Source organism: Vulpes lagopus, chromosome 8 (genome assembly GCF_018345385.1).
Source record: "Vulpes lagopus strain Blue_001 chromosome 8, ASM1834538v1, whole genome shotgun sequence".
Lineage (NCBI taxonomy): Eukaryota > Metazoa > Chordata > Mammalia > Carnivora > Canidae > Vulpes > Vulpes lagopus.
Window position 1 is genome coordinate 99,774,733 of NC_054831.1, and position 23,762 is coordinate 99,798,494.

At 36.0% G+C, this 23,762-nt stretch overlaps 2 protein-coding genes across 4 annotated transcripts in view; both read left to right on the top strand.

The window, feature by feature from the left end:
• Window positions 1–10,639, top strand: part of RNF180 (ring finger protein 180) — a 182,056-nt gene extending 171,417 nt beyond the window's left edge. For all 3 annotated transcript variants that reach the window (XM_041764907.1, XM_041764908.1, XM_041764909.1), the window contains exon 7: window positions 9,623–10,639. In XM_041764907.1, coding sequence (XP_041620841.1) covers window positions 9,623–9,822 — 200 coding nt within the window. In that variant the 3' untranslated portion in view covers window positions 9,823–10,639. The remainder of the gene's footprint in view (window positions 1–9,622) is intronic.
• A 9,680-nt stretch (window positions 10,640–20,319) lies between these two features.
• Window positions 20,320–20,795, top strand: LOC121498041 (thioredoxin-like protein 4A). The gene has a single exon (XM_041767968.1). It carries the CDS (start codon window positions 20,367–20,369, stop codon window positions 20,793–20,795), a length of 429 nt encoding a protein of 142 aa, XP_041623902.1. The 5' UTR covers window positions 20,320–20,366.
• Window positions 20,796–23,762: the final 2,967 nt, after the last annotated feature.

The following is a 23,762-nucleotide window of genomic DNA, read 5'->3' on the forward strand; positions in this document are numbered from 1 at the left end:
TGCATCTTAAATACATTCATAATAATAATCCATTCCTGCTAAAAATATATTTGGGAAGCCTGATTTGAGACATTCTCAAAGGCTAATTATTCATTATATTTCTAATATCTTTCCTTATATACAGGCACTCACTCATCCATCCATTCAACAAACAAATTTAGTACCCAGTATAAGCACTCTGAAAGTTGCTACAATTGAAAAAAATGTATGAGATAATTGTTCACAATCTTTATGGCTCTGAAAGAGTCTTCAAAATAATGGAACCTGGGGATCCCTGGGTGGCTCAGAGGTTTAGCACCTGCCTTCGGCCCAGGGTGTGATCCTGGAGTCCTGGGATTGAGTCCCACGTCGGGCTCCCTGCATGGAGCCTGCTTCTCTGTCTGCCTGTGTCTCTGCCTCTCTCTCTCTCCCTCTCTGTGTGTCTCTCATGAATAAATAAATAAAATCTTAAAAAAAAAATAATGGAACCTACTTTATGATCTTTGATGGTGAATATAAAATTGAACCATATGGAGGGTGCAGGGATTGAGAGCCTTTGTCTTCTAGAATATGAGAAAAATCCTTCTGAAGTAAAATAGTTTTTATAAATTAGATTTTATAAAGTGGCAGAAGTACCTGTTTGAGATTCTAAAATGCTGGTTCTTCTTTATATCCTTTCTCAACCTGTTGGTGACTTGGAGATTTTCTTCACAGTCCTTTCTCACTATAATTTCACACAATGAAATTTCTCCAAGAGCACTTTCCCTGTATGAAGAAAAAAAAAGAAAAAACAAGTCAGATTCAACTTTTGGAGTTATCACCCTTTCCTTTAATAGTTATATAGATCACTATGAATTCTGATTGAGAATAACAAAGTAATGTTAAAATAATTTTCCTTTGACTCCTGAGTACTCTGCTCCACATTGTCGTAAGCTTTATGACTGAGGCTGACCGAGCAATCTCTGTCTGGTATATTGGTGGTTGCTAAGGAAGATGAAAAAAGACTACTATAGCCTCTCAAATTGATAAATGCTATACCCAGAAGCAATGGACAATATTTTGTTCAAACAATCATTTTCATTGGTTAAGTCTCATGCCATGCTTAAATTTCTAAGGGACAGGGAAATGCAAAATAAATCAGGAGATCAGATCATTTGTGCAGAGCCCTAAATACCACAATTATGCAAGTTTTAGTCCAATGTGTTTGAAAATCTTCATAGAATAAATAATGTCTAAAAATTCCAAAACCAACTCAAGAAAAACTTATAAAACATGAATAGACCAGCAATTAATAAAGAAATTGATACAACATAAATAATTGGTATTTAAAAATTTACCCCCATACCTAAAAAGAAAACAGGCCCAAATGGTTTTACAGGCTAGATTTAGCAAAGCATAAGGGATTTTAATTTTATGCATATTGTGTCAGAGAGTAAAATGGACAGGGTCTGAGATTTACCCTATTTGCAAGCTAACAAATTAGTCTTCCACTTTCCTGGATGCTTGCAAAAAGTGTACGATTTTCCTGGACCAGAAACAAAGGACAGTCTGTTACTTAGATCAATAGCCAAAACAGCCCAGTTGGTGATAGATACCTGAGCCTTTCTCATAGGATGTTACAGATAGGGCCAGGTGATATCTACACACAGTGGGGTATGTTACAGGGAGAGCTCTGAGCTTATAAAATTCAATTATATTTTATTGTTATTATTTTTTAGAGAGAGAGAGAGCACACAGGTGGGGGGTGGGTACAAGAGGGAGAAAGAATATCCTAACCAGTCTACATACTTATCCCAGAGCCCAATGCAGGCCTTGATCTCATGACAGTGAGATCATGACCTGAGCTGAAATCAAGAGTCAGATGCTCAACATCTGAACCATCCAGGTGTCCCCAAATTCATTCTTTTATAACAGCTTTAAATATACTATGTTCTAAGGCTACAATCAAACCTTCCCAGAAGGGGACATCATGCCTACTAAGACTATGTGCTATAAGAATATCTTTAAAAAAAATAGTACTGAACAGAGGCAGTCATTACTTTTGTTTGCAAGATATGCAGATACCCATGTAGAACTGTCACCTATTTGCCAACATATTTTATAAAGCCAATAAAATCATGGTAAACCAGGGAAAAATAACATTAAACAGAAAATTATACACCAATATTCCTTACAAACATAGGCATAAAAATTCCATGTAAAATTTATAAAGCTGAATTCATCAGTATATGAGAACGAGTATCATGAACACATGGAATTTACTCTAGGTATGAAGGCTTGGTAAAATATTGGAAAATATATCACTTTGATCCATCACTTCAATAGATTTTAATTATCCAACATTTTTAAAAATCTGTGTGAATCCACCACATTAGCAGATTAAAGAATAAAACCATATGAACATCTTGCAAGATACAGAGAAACTATTTTGACTGACCAAATGGTTATGTTTAATATTGGCACAGAATCCAAATTTTCCGATCTCTTGATGAGAATGATTTTCCCTGCACTATGCTTTTTTTTCCCCCACCATAATGTGTTGGGGGAAAAAAAGAGTATGAAGTTTGTTTTTACTGTGTTCTTTTTTAAAATATTTTATTTATTTATGAGAGACAGAGAGAGAGAGAGAGAGAGAGAGAGAGAGAGAGAGAGGCAGAGAGAGAAGCAGGTTCCATGCAGGGAGCCTGACGTGGGACTCGATCCTGGGTCTCCAGGATCACACCCTGGGCTGAAGTTGGTGCTAAACCTGCTGAGCCACCCGGGCTGCCCTCTACTGTGTTCTTTATTTTAAAATAGCATAGTTAGAAGGTACTAATATTATAATATTATTAGATACTTTTTAAACCATATCTGAATGCCAGACTAATTATTATTAGTTTGTCATCCATAGTAGGTTGAGGTTAAGTCCATATAAAAGTGAATTCCTGGTGCAGAAGCTTTCATTCCATTAATTCCAATCCAAATTCTCTTGGAATAAAGTAGTTGCCCATATTATAATATATACATCGACTATTATGATAGTTTTTTAGGCATACTATCTCACAGGCCATGCATTTTAAATGAGGGCAAAGATTGGTTTGGGGAGCCACCAAAAATCCTAGATAGTATGTAGGTTTGTGGCCCTCAGAAGCTTAACTCTACCTGACAAAATCTTATTCCTTCCTATTTATTTTTTCTCACTAGGAAGAAACTAGGTTTAAGTTAATTTATTGATTAGAATACTCAAATTTACCTTATTTTCCCCTTATGGGGTTGCTAATTTTTTAAAAAACATTGAGAAATATTGTTCCAGACTCAGTTCCTGTTTCAAGAAATTCTATGTCTTAGAATATCTTTAAATCCTCAGCCACTAACAGATAGTAAATCTGTTACTCTCTGTATATATTGAATAGATATATACTATCTATCTATCTATATATATATAGATAGATATATTTACTCTCTGTAAATATTGAATAGATCTCATAGATTCAGTATCTGATACCCTGACCATCTACTTAAACTAGCCACTGCCTTGAAGAAATCAACTCACACTTTAAATAAACATTTAGAAACCATTTTGTTTGAATCATCAATGGTCAACTCATTGATTTGTTCAGAAAAGATAGACATAATACAAAGAACAAGCTCTGGCAAGAAAAGGTAGCTTCTTCCTCATATTAACAATACTAATGATAATATAAGAAGAAAACTCTAACATTCACTGACTCTTTATAATGGACCAGGCCTGTGCTTTGTATGTGTTAATTCATCTAATCCTCAGGATAGCCCAATGAATTAGATCCTTTAGTGTGATCATTTTACAGTGGAATCAGTCACCGATTACTAGAATTAATCACTGGTTAGTATTCTGGCAATTTTCCTCATGTCAGTTATCTAATATTTACCAAGTAAAGTATCTAAGAGGTGATTTTCCTTTTGTCAGATTTTGATTAAGAAATTGCAATCATCCCATCCAATTTATAGCTTTAGAAATTCCAAAATTGTTACAAAAACCTACTAACTCCCCACTTAGAAAAAAATTAAGCCACCTGGGTAGCTCAGTTGGTTAAGCAGCTGAGGATCCACCCTGGGCATGGATCATGCTTAAGATTTTCTCTCTTCCTCTGACCCTCCCTACACTCCACTTTCCCTCTCTCTCTCACAAAAGAAAAAAAAATAATAAATATTAAGCAATGATCATTATCCACCTTACCTATAAAAACTTGTTGCCTGAGCCATCCTGGGTCACCATCACTTTCTGGTGTTCAAAGCTGAAAATAAGCATGAATGAGGAGACTTTTAGAATGAGAAGGGCACTACTAGTTGTTATACCAGGCTAACAAAGGTAAACTGAGATTGTCCTGAGGAAACCAGCATATATGATCTCGCTACTCATAATGCTTTATCTTTTGTGCCATTCCTTCTTCTCTTAGCTCTACTTTTTTCTTTCTTTTTTTCTTTTGCTTGACTTTTTTCTATGGCTATTCCATCAATAACATTATTCCTTTGACCCAAGCAATTGAAACTTGAATCTGAAAAATCTAAGGTTTATAAATAATCCTTTAGGTCAGAAAAATCACTTTTTTATATGATACTAATTTCCAATAACAAGGTTACCTGTTCTCCGGCCACTATTTGTGATTTGTGAAGAAGCTTTTGAAAAGGAGTATCAACTATTTTGGGAATATTTGTGTTTATGTGTATAGTTAATTTTTGAAAGTGAGAAAAACTCTTCCCACTTCTCTCCTACACCAACAGAAAGGCCCTTTTTTTCTCTTAAAATAAGCACTTGGTGTTTCAATCATCTTAAGCTATTGGGATTGAAATCCCCTTACTACAGTCCCCAAAAAAGAACACCCCCAAGTTGGATACAAAGCAATCTACTGGAATGTGAGAAGAGAACATAAAAAAGTATATTCTGTTTATCTAAGCTTTACTAATATTGAGTGAAGACTAACAGTGGCATTCTTACATGTTATGAGGGCACACAATTTTGGCTGAGGAAAACTGGGAGTCTAATAACACAGAAGGGCTGACTTCATTTGTGTGTTTTGTATGTGTTACAATATGTGAAAGTTGGCATATGCCCAGTTAAGTGGATTTTACATTATACTCTCTAGTTTTAGATAAACTAGCAGCACAAAGTACACAAGAGACTTAAATATTCTGTAAAGAAATCACATGAGAGAGAATACTAATAAGGCAAACAAAAAAAAAAGGGAAGAAACATCATCCTGTGTAAACATTATGTAAGCTATAAAAATTAATAATTAAAAAATAAAATGTGATAGGAAGTCAGCCAAAAACATTGTAAATTATTAAAAACCTATTTGAAGTATGGCCCTCTAATTTCTTCTAAAATATCATTTCCCCTTTATCTCATCCTTTTTAATTTCATGTTTTAAATCTACATAATACAAGGAAATATAATTTACAAAGACTGAGAATTATAAAATATTGATGAAAGTAATTGGAAAAGACAACTATTGGAAAACTATTGCATTTTCATTGACTACAAAAATTAATAAGATGTCCATACTACCCAAAGCAATAAAAGATTCAACATAATCCCTATTAAAACACCAATGGCATTTTTACAAAAATAGAAAAAACAATCCTAAAATTCACATGGACACAAAGGACCCCAAACAGCCAAAGGAATCTTGAAACAAAAAACAAAGGCATCACATTTCCTGATTTCAGATTATATTGCAAACCTGTAGTAATCAAAACAACATGGTCCTGGCATAAAAACAGACACATATACCATCAACTTACTTTCAGTAAGGGTGCCAAGAATACACAATGAGGAAACAATGGTCTCTTTAATAAATGCTCCTGGGAAAACTGCATTGCCATATGCAACAAAGGAATGAAACTGGCCCCTATCTTGTACCATACACAAAAATCTATGCAAAATAGATTTAAGAACCATAGAAGTCTGCCAGAAAACACTGAGGGTAAATTCCCTGACATTCAGCTTTGATAACAATTTTTTGGATATGACCACAACTCAAGCAAGAAGGTAAAAAACAAACATTTAGTGAGATTATTTCAAACTAAAAAGCTTCTCCATACGAAAAGGCAACCTACATATGAGGACAAAATATTTGCAGACCATACACCTGAAAAGAGATACTGGAAATCTGCCAAGAGATTTTAGGTGCTCTCACAACAACAAAAGGGTAATTATGTGGAGAAATGGATATATTAATTTGACTATAACTAATATATATATATATATATATATAATGTTTTACCCCTTAAATATGTATAATTTTTATTTTAAAATATAAAATACATAAACAATCATCTAGAATTGTCCTTGTTCAAAGAAGTTTGACCTTAAGGAACCATACTACCCAAGTGAGTGACTACCATCCTGCCATCAAAATAAGCAGCCTGATCTTAGAGCCTAATATTTAATATTCTATTATTAATAATAGAATTAATAATATTCTATTATTACAATAGATGAACCAGAATCTGCTTCAAGCTTGAGCCTCATAGAACCTTTATCACCAGTCACTATCAGCTACCAAAATTATAGCTTTCCCATTGTTTATTGTATTGTACCCACTCACTAACACTAATAAGCACAAAAGTACTTAAAGTGGGCATTAGCAAGCCAAAACCAAAGATTATGACCAGATTATCAGTCCTTTGAAAATTGATTATTTTTAGAAACCTTTGAAACTATATATTGGTCAGCCAACAAAAAAAGGTTGCCATTGGGCAAGCTTATACTCAAGCTCTAAATAACGAACATGTACTTATTACAAAGCAAAAGAACAGTATTTCACAAGGAGATATAATATTTCTTAAAAATATATCCATTTAGTCATAAAAGAATTATCACTTTTTTTCAAGGCGGATGCCAATATATATATATATATATGTATATATATATATATATATATACTGCTTCAAAATATCAGCCGGCTCACTTCTGGGCAGGCACCCTGGGAGATGAGAGATTTTGGATTTCCTCACTTAAGGCCCACATGTATGTATGTTTTCAAAGCATACGTGTTCACAGTTTGCAAGGAAGAAAACAAATTCCATATTTGCCAGTGAGATATTTATACACAAATACATCTGTATCTCCATCTCTATTTACACTCACCTCCATAGGTCTATCGTCTCTATCTCTCTTGTAGGTATATATATATATCTAGTCCTAAATTCCCTCCATGTGTCTCCTGCCCTACTCTGTCCCTCCAGATTGTTATATGTATAAATCTACCAATGGCTTCTGTAGAGAGAGTGGAAGGGTTTACTTCACTGCCTGAAGATAGAGGGCTATAATGTCCGAAACATGTCTAGCCAGGTTGGCCTCAGGACAAATGGGATTTAGCTTTGTCTAGAGAAGCCATGTGCAAGAATGGCTCCCTTAATAAGGTGGGAGGTAGGCTGTGTCAGAGTGTTTGGAAGGCCTTTGTACCCTCAGGGTGGCACTTCTGCACACAGTACATAGAGCTGCGTGTGGGGCTGCAGCCACACTGGAGTCCAAGGCCAGCTGCCCCAGAGGAGTCTCAAGTCCAGGAACCTGTACTGTCAATGGGTGGACTGTGCCATACATATCTGCTAGCTAGCAGGGCACACTAGCTTCTGTGTGAACAGTAGCCACCACTCTATAAAATAATCTGTCAGAGAAGGTGTCCAAGTGGAAGCTGGGGGAACTATGGCTAGGAGGTTGTTAATAGTAGCATTTTAGGGTGAAGCCCCAGAGGCTTTGATCTGCAAGGATATCCTCACCCAACTGTACAACCACCAGGGTCCCACAAAATATTCCTATCACCCTCTGGTCACCCTGGCCTGGGAATTAGGAACCAGGATCCTAATGTCTACAGGACATCCTCTTTGGGACTTGTAGGCTGTGTCCAGTCTTGGTGATATCCAGACCCTCAGGCACTGACTGAAGGTGACTACCTTCACCATAGGGACAGAAAAAAATTCTACAAAATAAGCACAAAGCAATGCAAATGGCCATTTGGCCTGATCAGCTAAAATCAGAACTCAGCACTTGGACTGTCTTGGCAGCTCTATTGTTTCCAGAAATGCTCTGCATTTAGGACCCCACCCCCAGTAAAGATCTGTTGCACCCTTTGTAGAGTCCCCCTGAGTATTCCTTTCCTTACTCAGTAAGGCAGCTCTCACACCTCAGCTAAAAACTGAGTTCGGAGAGCCACCAACTGCCTGGAAAGAATCCCATGGTCGTGTTTCCACTAGATATTCCTTTATCTGTATAGTTGATGTAATCCCTTAGCTGAGGCCAGTGGTTTTTCTGGTACCAAAACATAAGCACTGTCAAGTACACACTCTGAGACACAAACTCACACCTACCATTATTAAATACTACTTGACTACATTTAATTCCTGATATAATTAGTCCCCTTACCAAAAACCTCTCATCAGCTCCATTTGGCTTGTGTAGTACACATAGTTCAGTTTCAGAGCCCTGGGTGGCGAAAGGATACAGTAGGGGATTTTTGGTATGTTTGTACTTTTTTTGTTCAATGGTTGGTTGGTTGGTCTTTTTTTGCTGGCACTTGGAATCCAATGAAATGGCTGACTGGTTGCATTTCTTCATTTCCTTTCAACCACTGAAGTGACTTTTACTATGCGAAGAGGGTTTTTTGTTTTTGTTTTTATAAAAAAAACCTTTTAATGAAATATTAATTGGCACTTTCAGTACTCTCATGTTCTTGGAAAGGTCTTCTCCTTCTCCTATATTCTTAAGCAGTGCTTTGGTTTTAGAGCTCATGCCTCTCTTGACATCCCCTACAAAGCAGTCAAGAGCATGAAAAATCAGCTAGAGCCAATTTATACGCAAAGTGATGGAATATAACAGAGAACAAACTATTTCTGTATGTGAAAACTAGGGAGACCTGAATCATTATCAGACTGGGAATAGAATTATGTCCATTGCAAAAGTCCATTGGCAGCATCTCTACTTACCCTAATATTCCACATTCACCCTAATAATCCCATGGATTTTCTTCAAGGGTGTTGCTACATTATCACTTTTCTTTTGAGATTTGCTTTTTATGTGCCAATCTCAAGTAGGCCCATGCTTTAATGTCTATAAAGATTAGAAGTAAATTTCTTCAAAGGTGTACCGTTTTGTCTATGCAGTTTACTCAATGCTAAAAATGAGAGACATTTTTCTCATAGAACTTTGCTCAAATAACAAATTCTCAAGGAATGAGATAAAAGGTTAAATTGGTGATCAGAAGTTAAAAAGAAAAAAAGCAGTTGTGACAATACAACCTGAATCAAGTTTAAATTTAGAAATTGCTCTCATGTGAAAATAATTTAAAAATTTGTAAGGATCAAATGTGATTATTAGATGGCATCGATGAGCGATCAGAGACCCAGAGATCCAATAACTTGCCCAAGAAACTGACAGAACAAAAATAGTCTCCTGACTCCATATCCCATACTTTATGTTAATTTTACTGCCCCTGCCCTTGAAACCCATAACTAAGAGACTTCTGACAGTTTGTTATCATTGAAAAAAATTCTCAGGAATACAATATACCCCTCAGTGACATCAAGATGCGCTCGGTTTATGGTACCAGTGTTCATAATGCAGCTTCCTTTTTGAGCACGTATCTTAATTCACTGAGCTTTAAAATATGTTCATGCATCTTTCTAGGTTTCCACAGACATGCAGCTCCTGTTACAAGAAGGCAGTTCCCACATGGTGCACATAGGATGGATTATCTGCACTTTGAGGATGATAGCCGTGGATGGTGGTTTGACATGGATATGGTGATCATCTATATTTATTCAGTGAACTGGGTCATTGGATTCATTGTGTTCTGCTTTCTTTGCTATTTTTTCTTTCCGTTTTAGGAATTTTCATACCTTACTACAGTTGAACAATCACAAATGATGTAGATAACAATTACAATTAAACCTTTTTAAAATGTGCTTTGAAGTTTTTATAATGGTGCATTATATAAACTGTTGGTGTTTATAGAAAGTATGAGAATAACGGACTTATTTATTAATGTTTTTCATGTAACAAACTAAAGTTTATTCAGGAGCTAGTCTGTCTAGCACTTAGCAACAATGCACTATTAATTTCATAATTAATTTCACAATTCCTCCTGGTTTAGGATTTATGGGCTCTAATGTTATGATACCACTTTTGTACTGAAATTGTAAAGACTGAGGCTTTTCCTCCACTTAAAAGTAGTAAAAATACAGAATGAAATGATAATCTGGGTAGATGGTATCTTTGCTGAAAAATAATTAGTCAATCACCACTTATTCTTAGGCAAATTATGTGCATTACAGATAAATTTCATTTTCTGGGAACTAATCTAGCAGGGTGTATTCAGTTTTGGTTTCCAATTATCTCAACTTCTTTCCTGTTCTATTATCAAGAAAGCAGGCTATTCTTTATACAGACCTAATAATAGCATTAGTGCAACATTTTTAATTATTATATGAACAGAATAGTAAATGCAAAAAACTTGAGACCGATCCCCACCAATAGAGAAATACATTATTTGCAGGATTACTCACCTGAAGAAATAAAAAAACTTGCTGATTTTCAGTAGTTCAAAAGAGCAATGCATGCCCAAAATGTAACTAATTTAGTGATTTGTTTAACACAGAGATTGTCAAATATATTGTAAATGTGCAATAAAGAGTGGCTTTTAAATTTTTTTCTTTGTTATTATATAATTTAATATCTAGAATAAGGAATTGTTGGAAATAGGCTTATAGATATATATAGAAGAAAGCTGGCATTTCTTTTTACTTATTATTATAGTATTATAAGCCTTGGAATTGGTTTTCCCTTAGTTGAAAAAAAAAAAAAAAAGGAAATCTGAATTATTCCTGTAAAAGAAACAGCACAAGTATCCCAAGTTTCCCAGAAGTGAGAGAACTCAAGCGCAAAAAAAAAAAGTGAGCTTCTTTATTTCCATCACGAAGGTGGTCTTTGTGTAAGCTATGAGCAAAGTGTTGATTATGAACTACTAATCCAACATTCCTACCCTGTGTCGTCACATATCTGATAATGCAGTAAGTGTATTTTGACACAAGCTAAAATATGCCTACCACACTAAAAATAGCACCATCCAAACAAATTGCAATGAGGCTTCAAGAGTTCAGGCTAGGAGACATCCAAATGAAGCCTTATTACTACTAATTGTATTTCAATAAAAGCACCTATCTGATGGTATGCGATATTCCAAGAAATATGATAGAATAATACAGGTTTTTATTCTTACACTGTTATTATTGTGTTTAAAATTATATCTGTGAAAGAAAGTGGTGTACATTAGACACTATCAAAGATAGAAAGCAGAAAACCACAGTTTCAATTTTTGCTCATGTATCAAAATAGATAAATTATGCTTATAATCTAGTGACATATAACTAATATCTTGGTAAAATGATGTTTTTGACAAAGCTCAATGTTACCTTACAGAAATAAAAATTGGTGTTTATAGTAACTAGTTTATTGCTCAAAGTGGAAGTAATACATGTCACGACTGAAAAATTAGCAAAACACATCTAGAGGGGCAATATTTTAAGAACTTTAAAATGAACTGCAACCATTTCCAACCAACACCTGGCTTTCATCTCTATCAAATATGCTTTCATTCATTCCTAAATTTAAGAGTTGATTATAGGGGCACCTGAAGGCTCAGTCAGTTAAGCATCCAACTCTTGAACTCAGCTCTGGTCTTGATCTCAGCAAATTAAATATAAATAAATAAAAATAAAAGTCAATTATAGTTTATACATGAAGCAAAGTTACTAGTATAATAGATATAGATTTCTCAGAGAAACAAATTTCACTTCCAATATGAATGTATTAGCTCAGTGATAACATCAGTCTATAGATCTGTATCCAAAAACTACCAATAGAAATAATACCCTTAAATAAATAAAATAAATACCTTTTAAAAATAAGAAAGCATCGTCTGGAGAATGGCTTATACAAATCTTCTAAGCCATTCCAAATGGCTTATACAAATCTTCATAACTTAGTCTGAGAATAACATCATTTGGCATATTAAAAGTAAATTTAGAAAATTATACATTGCTAATTTTACTTTAAAACATTTAAATTGTATGCAGATGAAGCTAAAAGCTGCCAAATATTAAGAAGGGCAGCATTTCCTAGAGCCACCAGTTTATTAGAAGCCAGCTAAAACCTGAGATGAAAAGAAACCATTTTCTCCTGGTATCTGTCAAACAGTAGCCATCCAATAGATGATTAATGAATTTATAAGGAAAAATAAACTTAAGAAAATAAAATTATAAATATATGCATGAGCTTAAGAGTGAAACAAGAAATTATATGTTGATCTTGTGTAGTTATTTCTCACAAGTATTGATCACGTAGAAACTCATTTTCCAATAAAGAACAAAGGGGAAAAAAAGAAAAATCCTAAAACTAATCAAGTACAGTAATAATAATTATTAAATAATATTATTTAATAAGATTTCAATTTCTAACCTATCACTATCAACAATTTGTGTTTCTACTGAGCTTAATTACTGTGAAGGTTCATTTTAAATACTCTCACATATGCATTTTATAAGTGCCCAAACTTAAGTCACATTTCTGAATTCTTTCAGTAGGTAATTATTTCTTGATTTAAAAAAAACAAATTCACAAACTAAAATCAGTTCATTTTATAGTCAGTAGAAGCTAGGGTAATCTAAATTAGACAAAACATAAGAATCAGAATTTGTGCAAAGAATCACCAAATTCAAGAATAAAAAAAACCAATATTTCTCAGTCTGCTATTAATATAATAATGTCACCCTAGTATTAAATGCTAAATATAACAGCAAAGCCGTTTCTGCCTTGGAATCTTGCTTCTAAAGCACTTGGAATGGCACGACAAAAAAAAAAAAAGCCAATAAATAGAATTATCACTTATGCCTTCACTGTGGCTAAATGAAGATAGAAGTTTTTTAAAACTTGATTTTTATCTGGATCATTTGTTAAGGAATGCCTTAGAGAAGAGAACACTCTGATTAAATGGAGTGACAGTTTCTGAATCTTCATAGATTCTGCAGTTGAATGCAGAGCACACTGTCAAAAAGCACAGTGTTCCTAAGGTTCTGAATATTTCAACATGCTCAACTTTGACTTTCTTGAAAAGTTTCCGATTTTCAATAATTCTCAATGTAGGCATTAAGTTCTGTCAGTGTACACCTTTCTCTGGAAAGCCTTTGTTTCCCTTTTTTACTGAAGACAACACTATAATAAACATTGCTTTGATACATTTTCATTTTTATATAGATCTTATGAGAAACATCACTGAGAGGTATCTTTAGGCCCTGGTATCAACATCCTATGAGAATAGCACATGTCCACTGCAATGTGCATTCACTTATCTTATAACCATGCTTCTATTACAGGTTCAGAAAAATAAATACTTTGCCGTTCACAATCTCTCACATCGTGCAATAGATGTACTTTGAGAATCATTTTTTTATAATAACACTTCTAAAAACAGTTATTGGACCATTACCAAGTTTTTGGTTACTTCTCTTCACATATGTCACTATCAATAAATTAAATACTGTTAAGACACAGTCCTCAGTTCTCTTACTCTTTCACATCTTTATAAGCCTAAGAGCTTCACCCAAAAAATATCTAGTAAGTACAGACTGCCCAGTAAATTGCATTTTTATTATTGACAGCATAGCAAGAGATGCTATTGCTCTTGCAAGAAACTGGTCAATATTTTAATTGCTTTACACGTGTCACCTTGTCTACCAAGAAAAGCATTAAGAGGAAAAGGGAAGTGAGAGAGGATGACATTTATTTATGAAATTTCTCTATCTTAGATACTTAGTGGGTCACATTCACATATTAACTAATTTAGTTTCCTCAATACTCTTTGAATAATGATGTTAACCTCATATTATAGTTGAGGATGAAAAGTAACGTGACCAAAGTCACAGAGCTAAAAAGTGATTGATTTATCTTCATATCTGACCTATTTCAAGACTTTCAAGACCTGTGTTCTGTGCTGTCAGTAGTATCAGATTAAAATTTGATGAAGTTGGATAGTCACTGAAGACTCTCTGGTAATAATACTGCTAAAGGAGCTTTGAGAATATGAGAGATGATCTGAATCAAGAGCGAACTACTCTCACTTCCTCTGTAACAATTTTCATTGCTTGTACCGATGAAAAACTTTTGCAGGACGCTATTTAATACGCAAAACTACATTTGATAAGAGCTTCCATCTTGTGTGCAAACTTAGATCAATTTGTCATGGTTACCTTTATTAATAAGGATTGTGAGGCTCCATCTTGGCACGAAGAAGAGTGCTCTGATCCATTGGTGATGTCCCTCAAATATGGGCAAAGGAGACTGATAAGGGAAAATCGATCCACATCAAGTATTTAGATAAGGGTGCAGAAAGGCATTCAGGTTTTGGAAGCAGGTCTTGCCATCTGTTGAGGAAAAAGAAGTGTAGTTGGGTGACCATAATTGACAACACATGATATATACTAATTAAGGCATGAAATATAACTAATTGTAAACTACAGCCCTTTACTTTTTTTCTTTTTGCCTCAAAACAGAAGATTAATAGGCACCTACTTGTGCATTCCAGAGATTTTTAAGACATGATGATGTAGTTACAGTGTAATTTAATTTTCTCATTTTAGAAAAATTTTCACCTGTCATTTAAAAAAAAAAAAGTATACAGTGCTGATTCACAAATTCTACAGGACTAAATGGATGCTATTGGTAATGTCTATTCTGATCCCAGTATTTGAAGGTAAGTATATAGTTTAACAATCAACCTAGATCAAAAGTCAGCCTCAGCATTACTTGTTAAATCTTCATAGGCTCACATTAAATCTTATTAAATGAATAGTTTTCAGAAGGGGTGGGATAGGCTTGGGTATCCACATTGCTGATAAGCTACCAGGTGGTATGGCTCTGCTGGCCCAGGAGCTACACTTACAGAAAAGCAAGAAAATAAAACAACCTCAAATGAATCTGGCATTTCTGTCATTACAGTAACTGTTACTCATTTTGGCATTTGAGAATTATACTATACCAGTTATCCAATATTTAGGAATTGTAGTGAGTTGTGCTATAAGCAAGTTTAAATAAGTCAATTGAATAAACTTCTGAAATTACTTGGTGGCTGCAGTGTGTTGTTTATTTAAAATCCATAAATCCAACTTTCCCCCTTTTTTAAGGAAAAAACTTACTTCTCCTCTTTTCCCTATCTTTTCCCATTACCCACCCTTTGGCCTTCATATCTTTTTTTTTTTTTAATTTTTTTTAATTTTTTTATTTTATTTATGATAGTCACAGAGAGAGAGAGAGAGGCAGAGACACAGGCAGAGGGAGAAGCAGGCTCCATGCACCGGGACCCTGACGTGGGATTCGATCCCGGGTCTCCAGGATCGCGCCCTGGGCCAAAGGCAGGCGCCAAACCGCTGCACCACCCAGGGATCCCTGGCCTTCATATCTTTATCTGGAATCTAATTGAGAACAAATGTGAGATTATCCTTATCACTAATAGCATATCTGGAGAGACATAATAAAATATACTGTGACTTTTCTTCTTACTCAAATTTTTACTATCCATTACATTTGCAAAAATCAAAAGAACTCCTTACCATCTTGAGTTATACCACTAAAATTTGCTTAACCTTTCTTTCCTCATTTTCCTCACCTGTAAAACTATGCTTCATTTAAAAATTAAAAAAAAAAAAACTATGCTTCATAAAACAGACCTTCACAGGGTTCTTCTGAGGTAAAATTCAGTTCACAAGAAAAGGAAGAAACAGATCTAAAAGTTCTTTAAGGAAGACAAAGTTCATGCAGAGACAAAGCAATATTTACCAATTTTTAGAAATAGCCAGGTTATTTAACCTCTCTACTTTTGTTTCTTCATTTGTAAAAAAGTAAAGGAAAAATAGTATTGTGGATTAAGAGATAATGCCAGTGAAAGAAAGCAGTCAGTAAATGTGTTTCTCTTTTATTTTTAAAAGATTTTATTTATTAATTTAAGAGAGGGGGCACAAGTTGGGGAGTAGTAGGGGAGAGGGAGTAGACCCCCTGTGAGCAGAGAGCCCGATGTGGGCTCGATCCCAGGACCCCAGGAACATGACCTGAGCCAAAGGCAGACAATTAACCATCTGAGCCACCCAGGCATCCATCCTCCCCCTTATTTAAAATCTTATTTTCAAAAAGCCTATAGGAAAGGTCTTTTTTTAAGATATTAATAAGGTACAAATGCGTTATTATTGTTCATGCACAACTAGAGCCTTTAATTACCACCAGCTAAATCTTACATTCCCTTAAGCTGACAGCCATAGTATAGCAAAAAATTGAGTCATTAAGTGGGCCATTAGGCAAAATTGGATTATAAATCAAGTTTTCTAGCCAACAGAATGAAGAGTTGCTTCTATTCTTTCAGGGTCTCACTCTCTTTGAGCCAGAGATTGAGTAGCATCATGGCACTTGGCTGCTGGCACATGGCCACACCAAGGAAAGCATTTTACTGAGAACCTGATGCAAATGTTTAATGCTATATTCATAAAATTATTCAGAAGGTTGAGGAATAGGATTTCCCATTTTTGATGTTATCCAGGAAGTTTTATGTTGGATAAGAGAAACATTGTGTTCAGCATTTGTTTTCTTAACATTTAAAATGATACTGATGATACCTACCTACAAAATTTGAATCACAGTGTTCTTTTTCTTGTAGCAGCTAACATAAAAAGCACTTGGTTTCATTGCCATAAACTCAGTCCTCAAATAGTGTTCTGAATCATTTTTTGCACTTGTACCTTTTTGATGCAGCAAGCCATTCCATACCAATCTAGAGAAAATGGGGCTTCATTTTACTTAGTTAGGACTTTGTATAATAGTACTATAAACATAATAATCTAGTCAGTAAATCATAACATTTACTCAGAGTACATCACTGAGCTAGATCTCTGATTGTAAACCTGAGAATATCATACCAAATTATCCTTAAACAGCTCTTACTAGATTTATTTCAAAAAGATTTTATACATACATGGTAAAGACAATAAAGGATTTACAGACTAATTATATAATTTTCAACTACACTTAAAATATTTCTTCAGATAGGCTATTAATCCTTAATGTAATAATAAGGGCAATTTTTTAATAATTTGGAGTCAATCCTAAGCTTATATTTTACAAGCACTAAATACCTTACAACATATTCCATGGTGTTTCGTTTCCTAATATAGAAACAGTCTTCAACTAAGAACAAGTTGTTTTCACAAAATCTTCCTTCTAAGTTTATTTTTCTTGGAAATTAGAATATGTTTCCTCATTTTAAAAAAGAGTTATAGTAATATTTGGATTCCTACTTTAATCCACAAAATCTCATCTAAAACACTCGCACAGCTTTTCAATTCTAACCACCACCAGGCCCTGACTATTTCCCTGTCTCGCTCTAGACACCGGGAATATGTTTATTTCATTCAATAGCAACACCGACCCCCCCGCTTCATAATAAGGTGGTGAGTAAAGAAAGGAAAATCCTCCTTGTAGTCACCAGCATATAAAAAGCATTTATATCTAATAAAAGGACTTAGATGAGCACTGTCGGAGAAATGTATAATGTGAGCTATGTATGTAATTTTGAATATTCTACCAGTCTCATGTCAAAGTAAAAAGAAACACATTTTAATAATGTGCTTAACCTAATTACATTCAATATGTTATTTTAACATATCCTTAATACAACATCAGTTTTAGAATAATGGGATAGATTGTGTGTTTTCGGTTTTAAGTCTTCAAGATCCAGTATTTATTCAACAGGGCATGTCTCAAATGAGACCAGCCACATTTCAAGTGCTCGGTAGGCACGTTTGGCTAATAGCTGGCTGTTGCATTGGCCTGGCATTCATCAGGCCATCAATCAACATTGAGCCAGGGAAGAAAAAAAAATCAAGGTGTCCATTGCATTACGGAAAAAGGACCGTATTTAGGAATTAGACCTTACACAATTGTGGAAAAATCTGGGAAAATAAAGGTCTAAAAAGGAGAACTGAAAAAAACAAAATCAGAGAAAAATCTTTCTAAAACGTTAGAAAAGGGAAATTTCAGGCAAGGGTGGTGGCGAAGCCATCTAGCCGCTGCAGCGGGGCCACAAAGAGGAGCTGGTCTCTGTAGAGCTACTGCCTCTGTCCAGGGATTGCTGTTAACCTGTAGCCCAAGGACAGGGGGTGAGCCTGGAGTCTCCTGGTCCGAGAACCAGCTGTCAAGAAGAGCTAAATGCAAATCCGGAGAAAACAAGGACAACTTGGAGTCTGCTGGCCCCTCTACACCAGCCTCTCATTGCCTCACACCACGAAGACCTTCAGGCCAAATGGCAGGTGTGTGGCTTCTAATTTTCACGTCTCATGCACATCTCTCTTTCGGCCAGGTATACCTGACATCATATAGGAAAGGAATCTGAGAAAAGTATCATGAACTTAGCTAAAGAGGCATAACACGAAGTCACTACAGTGAAACCATACAGAAAAAAGGACTCCGAGAAACATCATTGCAGCTTAGCCAGGTTGACACAGTAAAAAGCACCACAGCCACCTAGGCCTAACTGATGGCAGAGCCAGCTGTGGGCTGAAAAACACCTGTTACCCAAACATCCATACGGGTGGTTCTGCTTAGCAGGAGGAGGAGCTAGCATCTGGTGGATGATAAATGCACACCAGGTACTATCCAGGTGTTTCATATATAGTCTATTTGTATACAGTGTATCCTATATGGTCTTTGTATTAGTATCGTATTTCTCACAACAACCCTAGAAGACTCCTATGACCATGTCCACTTTATAAACAAGATTAGAACTCAAAGAGGTTAGGTGACTTTTCTAAGGTCACACAGCCACTACTGAGTGGTATAACCAAAAGTCACACCTAGACGGGCCTACTTCTTGAGGCTTCATGTACTATTTTCACTGTACCTAAGAAGTCCAAGTCTTAATTTAGGAACTCTAACAGTGTGTCCTTCCATGGTTGGAGAGCAAATCTTACAATATATATATATATTACAGAGGAAGGGCCCCAGCTGGGCCTCCGCCACCGCCTCCTGCGCTCCCGCGGCAGCTCCCGCCACCCCGCGCCCGGGAGCCGCCGCTGTCTGAGCCCGAAGCACCAGACTCCTCGGCCTCCGTGTCCCGCGAAGTGCGCTGCCGCCGCGCATCCAACATCTTACCTTTTTTTTTTTCTTTTTTCCTAGAAAATAGAAAGTGTTGGGATTACAAAGTTGCGCCTTTCATCGGTACAAACTGGTCTCTGAACATCCTTTGTGAGAACAACTGTAGTGTCCAAATTGTTAGGGAAAAAACAAACCTGCCACGTGGAGGAGAGTCCCTTCCCCCCTTTTGGTTTATCACAGCATTTTTCTTGTTTTTCCTTTTTTTTTTTTTTTTTGGCACAGCTTTTTTTTTTTTTTTCTTCCTTCCTCTTTTCCTTTTCCTTCTTGTTTTCTCCTCTCTGCCATCATAGCCTGTTCTGGATGGAAACCAAACCGTGCACCGTTTAGCTGGTGGCTTCGGGCTTCCCAGGCTGAATGTTCTGGGTGGGAACCATTCTTCCCGTTTTGATAGGACTGTATGTTTCTTAAACTTCTTGATGAAAGTTACGAAAAAATAGAGACTCCTGTGGCCAGGGATGAGTTCATTTCCAAGTACACTCTAATGCAAGTCAAGTTCGAACAGTTCTGGAGCGGATAGAACTGTGTCTGACGCGCGCTGCAACCCCACACATTCACTGCTGGTCCACTAGAACTCTTTTCTATAATATTTTGTGTTTACTTTCGAAGATTTTTTTTTGAACATAGTGCGTTTATTTAAACTGTTGCTTTTCATAATTCATTGAATCTTATCCCAGGTCAATATCTTCATTCTATTACCTTACTGAATACATTCATTAGTGTTACATAAAACTTCACATAAAATTACATACAAATTAAAAGTACAGTTAAGAACATAGTCATGATCTGTGTGAAAGGATTCGCCGTTATGGCACCCTAGTCCCTGATGGGAGTACTTTTTCTGTTTTGTGGGCTTCACAACCTTTGACTCTCTTCTGTTTTAGAGAAAATAAAGCAGCCCCCTCTGAGCTCTATGCCACGAGGTGCCCAGCCACTGCATTATCGGTTTGTGTTCACCCAGTGGTACCTGTCCACCCGGTGGTTAGCAGCAGACCTCTGACCTTTAGGATGTTTATGCAATGCATGAGCAGTGTTCCCTAGGAGGCCCATAGGGCCATTTGCCATATTCTTTTTGCAGGAGACATGGAACCAAGATTGAAAGGGCGGTTTTAAGTTTTCAACCTGATATATACTCTTCGGATTACTGACTTTAGGAATGTAAAGTCCATCCCGGAGCCGCCCCGAGATGTCGTACACGCTCCCACACCTGCACAACGGCTGGCAGGTGGATCAGGCCATCCTTTCGGGGGAGGACCGCGTGGTAGTCATCCACTTTGGACACGACTGGGACCCCACGTGTATGAAGATGGACGAGGTGCTGTACAGCATCGCAGAGAAGGTTAAAAATTTTGCAGCTATTTATCTTGTGGATTTTACAGAAGTGCCTGACTTCAACAAAATGTATGAGTTGTACGATCCGTGTACTGTCATGTTTTTCTTCAGAAACAAGCACATCATGATTGACCTGGGTACTGGTAACAACAACAAGATCAACTGGGCCATGGAAGACAAACAGGAAATGATAGACATCATGGAGACTGTGTACCGGGGTGCCCCGAAAGGCCGCGGCCTGGTTGTATCTCCAAAGGACTACTCCACCAAATACAGATACTGAGCTCAGCCCAGTCTCTGTGCACAGAAGTGGTGCAGAATTGTTTTCACATGGAAATATTTGAAACTATTTAAAGCCTTAGAGAAAGCGTTTGGAAGTGAATTCAAACCTCAAGGACTTGGAGGGTCTTTGTAGTAAGGGTTGCATGGCATCAACTCTTTGCCTGTCTGGCCGTTCTATTTTTATATTAGCAAATATTTGTAAATACCTAGCTGACACGAATAAAGTACACAGTGATGGAAAGTCAAAAAACAATCTTCTATATCTATATATAGAGAGATCTCTCTCTATATATATATATAGTAACATTACAATCTCACTAAGCCTTTGGATACCTTCCTCTACCATATAATAAGACATTTTGACTTCATTTAATATAGTCACACTTTGGGTCCAGCCAGTCGACCAACCGACCAACCGACCAACCGTTTAGAGCCCTTCCTAACTCTTTCAGCTAAAACACTGAATCCAGAATCCCTGATGAGTGAGCACAGTCTAACTTTATATCCCTTCCACCTTGATAATACACCTTTAATATCCACTCTCACATATACCCTCTAGCTTTTCATCTATTTAACTTTTTAAAATCATTCAGTTCTTTCTGGTGTGTATCACACCTCTTCCTGAGTCACAGCTAGTACCTCATCTTCTGAGAGTTGCTGTGGATTTGAACCTAGTTGTAGATCCAGAAACAAAAAGGAGTGTGGGCTTGTATGTCCTGAGGATGGTCAGGAGTGCCTTTGTAGACACCACCCCCATTGAGGCACTCATGAATAAATAAATAAAATCCTAAAAAAAAATAAGTAAGTAGGTTGCTAGGGAGGAAAAAGTAAAACACAAAAACCTTGAGGTAAGTAGAGTGCCAAGTTCCAAGGCTATAAAAATGACAAATTACCATAAACCTCATCAATTCAAGATAATTGGGGGGAACCCTAAGAGGCCTCGGTTAGCTGAATTCCGTTTTAAAGACTGAAGATTTATAATCAACCTGTCAATATATAAATGGCTTGAGAAGCTCGCTTAAAATGTTCTATTTTAAACTCTTATATGTTTATACTATATGCTTTCATTTTATAAAGGGCTTCCAAAGAAACTTATACATTCTTACTCAGCCCTGTCTAAATTAATATGCACTTAAACAAATACTTTTTAAAGCATTATACTTGCTACCTTTATAAGTAAATAACTTCAACTGTAAAAACCCTATTTTATTGACACAATCTGAAAAACCATTTTATATTTACCATGTTTCCCAAGTAAAATGATGTGATCTGTAACCTATAAGGTAGATGTTCAGAGTTCATAGCAATAAATTATTAAAGGAAAACACTAAAGCCATAGTGTAGCCAGGTAATATTCCATTTTTCATTACCTGCTACCTTTTGTCTTTATCCTTTCTAATACTATCATTCTAGTTTTTCTCTGTGAATGAGCTCCCTTTGTTTTTGAGCTCCTGGATTTCATTTCCCCCAGCTCCTAAAGCTTTCATATAAAACAGTACATATTCTCACAGCAAAACTCAGCAATAACACCTAGGTATAAGGTCTCCCCATTCAGTTGTTCAAGAGATAAAAACAGTACATGATCAATTGCAACTTAATTTAATGAATAAATGCCCACTTGATCTGTGAAAGATGCTCAAGTTTGACCATGATCTAAACTCCACCTAACCACCAATCACATTTCCTGAGGATTTCAGAACAAATTCTTATTACCTAGGAATCTATATACTCCTTCTAATTTAAAAAAAAAAAAAAGAGTTCAGAGGGGCACCTGGGTAGCTTAGTGGTTGAGCCTTTGGCTCAGAACGTGATCCTACAGGGAGCCTGCTTCTCCTTCTGCCTATGTCTCTGCCACTCTGTGTCTCTCAGGAATAAATAAATAAAATCTTAAAAAAAAAAAAAAGTTCAGAAATCTACCTGGTATCTGATTATTCATGTGAAAGCTAAAACTACTGCCACAAAATTTTCTACTCCTCTCTGCTTTCTATTATCATGGATTGATCTGAGATCGTCAGTACAAATGTTTATCAGCACATGCATTTTGGCTTTGGGAGGCTAAAAATAGAAGGAAATTGAGTGAAAGTTGCACCATCTGTAAAGCCATGCTTCGGGAAACAATGCTACTGTACAGAGCTCATGATTACTGTTATTCACTACTTTATCCAGACATTAACCATGTGTGTCTTTTTCCTTCTACAAGCTAGGAAAGCACACACATGATCTCCCCAGAAAAAAAAAAAAATGTTTCTTTGCTGTAATTACATGCATAGGTACAGCTTATAGCTGAGAAAAAGGAGGAGGTACGTTTTACTTTCATAAATTATAAACTTAAAACTATCAGAGATATGGCTAGGAAAATGATTTTATCAGCTAATGAATTGTAAGCCCTTTAGAAATTTGGCCCAATCTCGAACTACTGCAAGGTGAATTTTTTGTCATAGTTTACTGATAAATTCTGCAATATTCCCTCCTTTCTGGTGACAAAAAAAAAAAAAAGTTTTAACTGAAAAAAATGGTAACAAATTGCATACAAAATATACATTGTCTATTTCATCAAGATGGAAAACTCACTGGGTGCCTGAATGGCTCCATCGGTTAAGCATCTGACTCTTGATTTGGGCTCAGATCAAGCAGGATCTCAGGATCCTGAGATCTAGCCTTGTATCAGGCTTCATTTCACTGGGGAGTCTGCTTCTCTCCCTCGTCCTCTCCCTCTGCTCCTCCACCAGTGCTCACTCGCTCGCTCTCTCTCTCTCTAACAAATAAATCTTAAAAAAAAAAAAAAGTTAAAAACCTCAGGTCCTCTAAAAATATAGTATTTAGTATCCAATCCCATTACCAGATATCTTACAATTTCATCACCAAATTTTCTAGAAAAATAAATATTAATGATCATAGTTATAGACATTTATCTATTTTTTCCTGTTCTTAATGGAGTCAGATTCATAAAGGAGAGTGAAATTAGAGT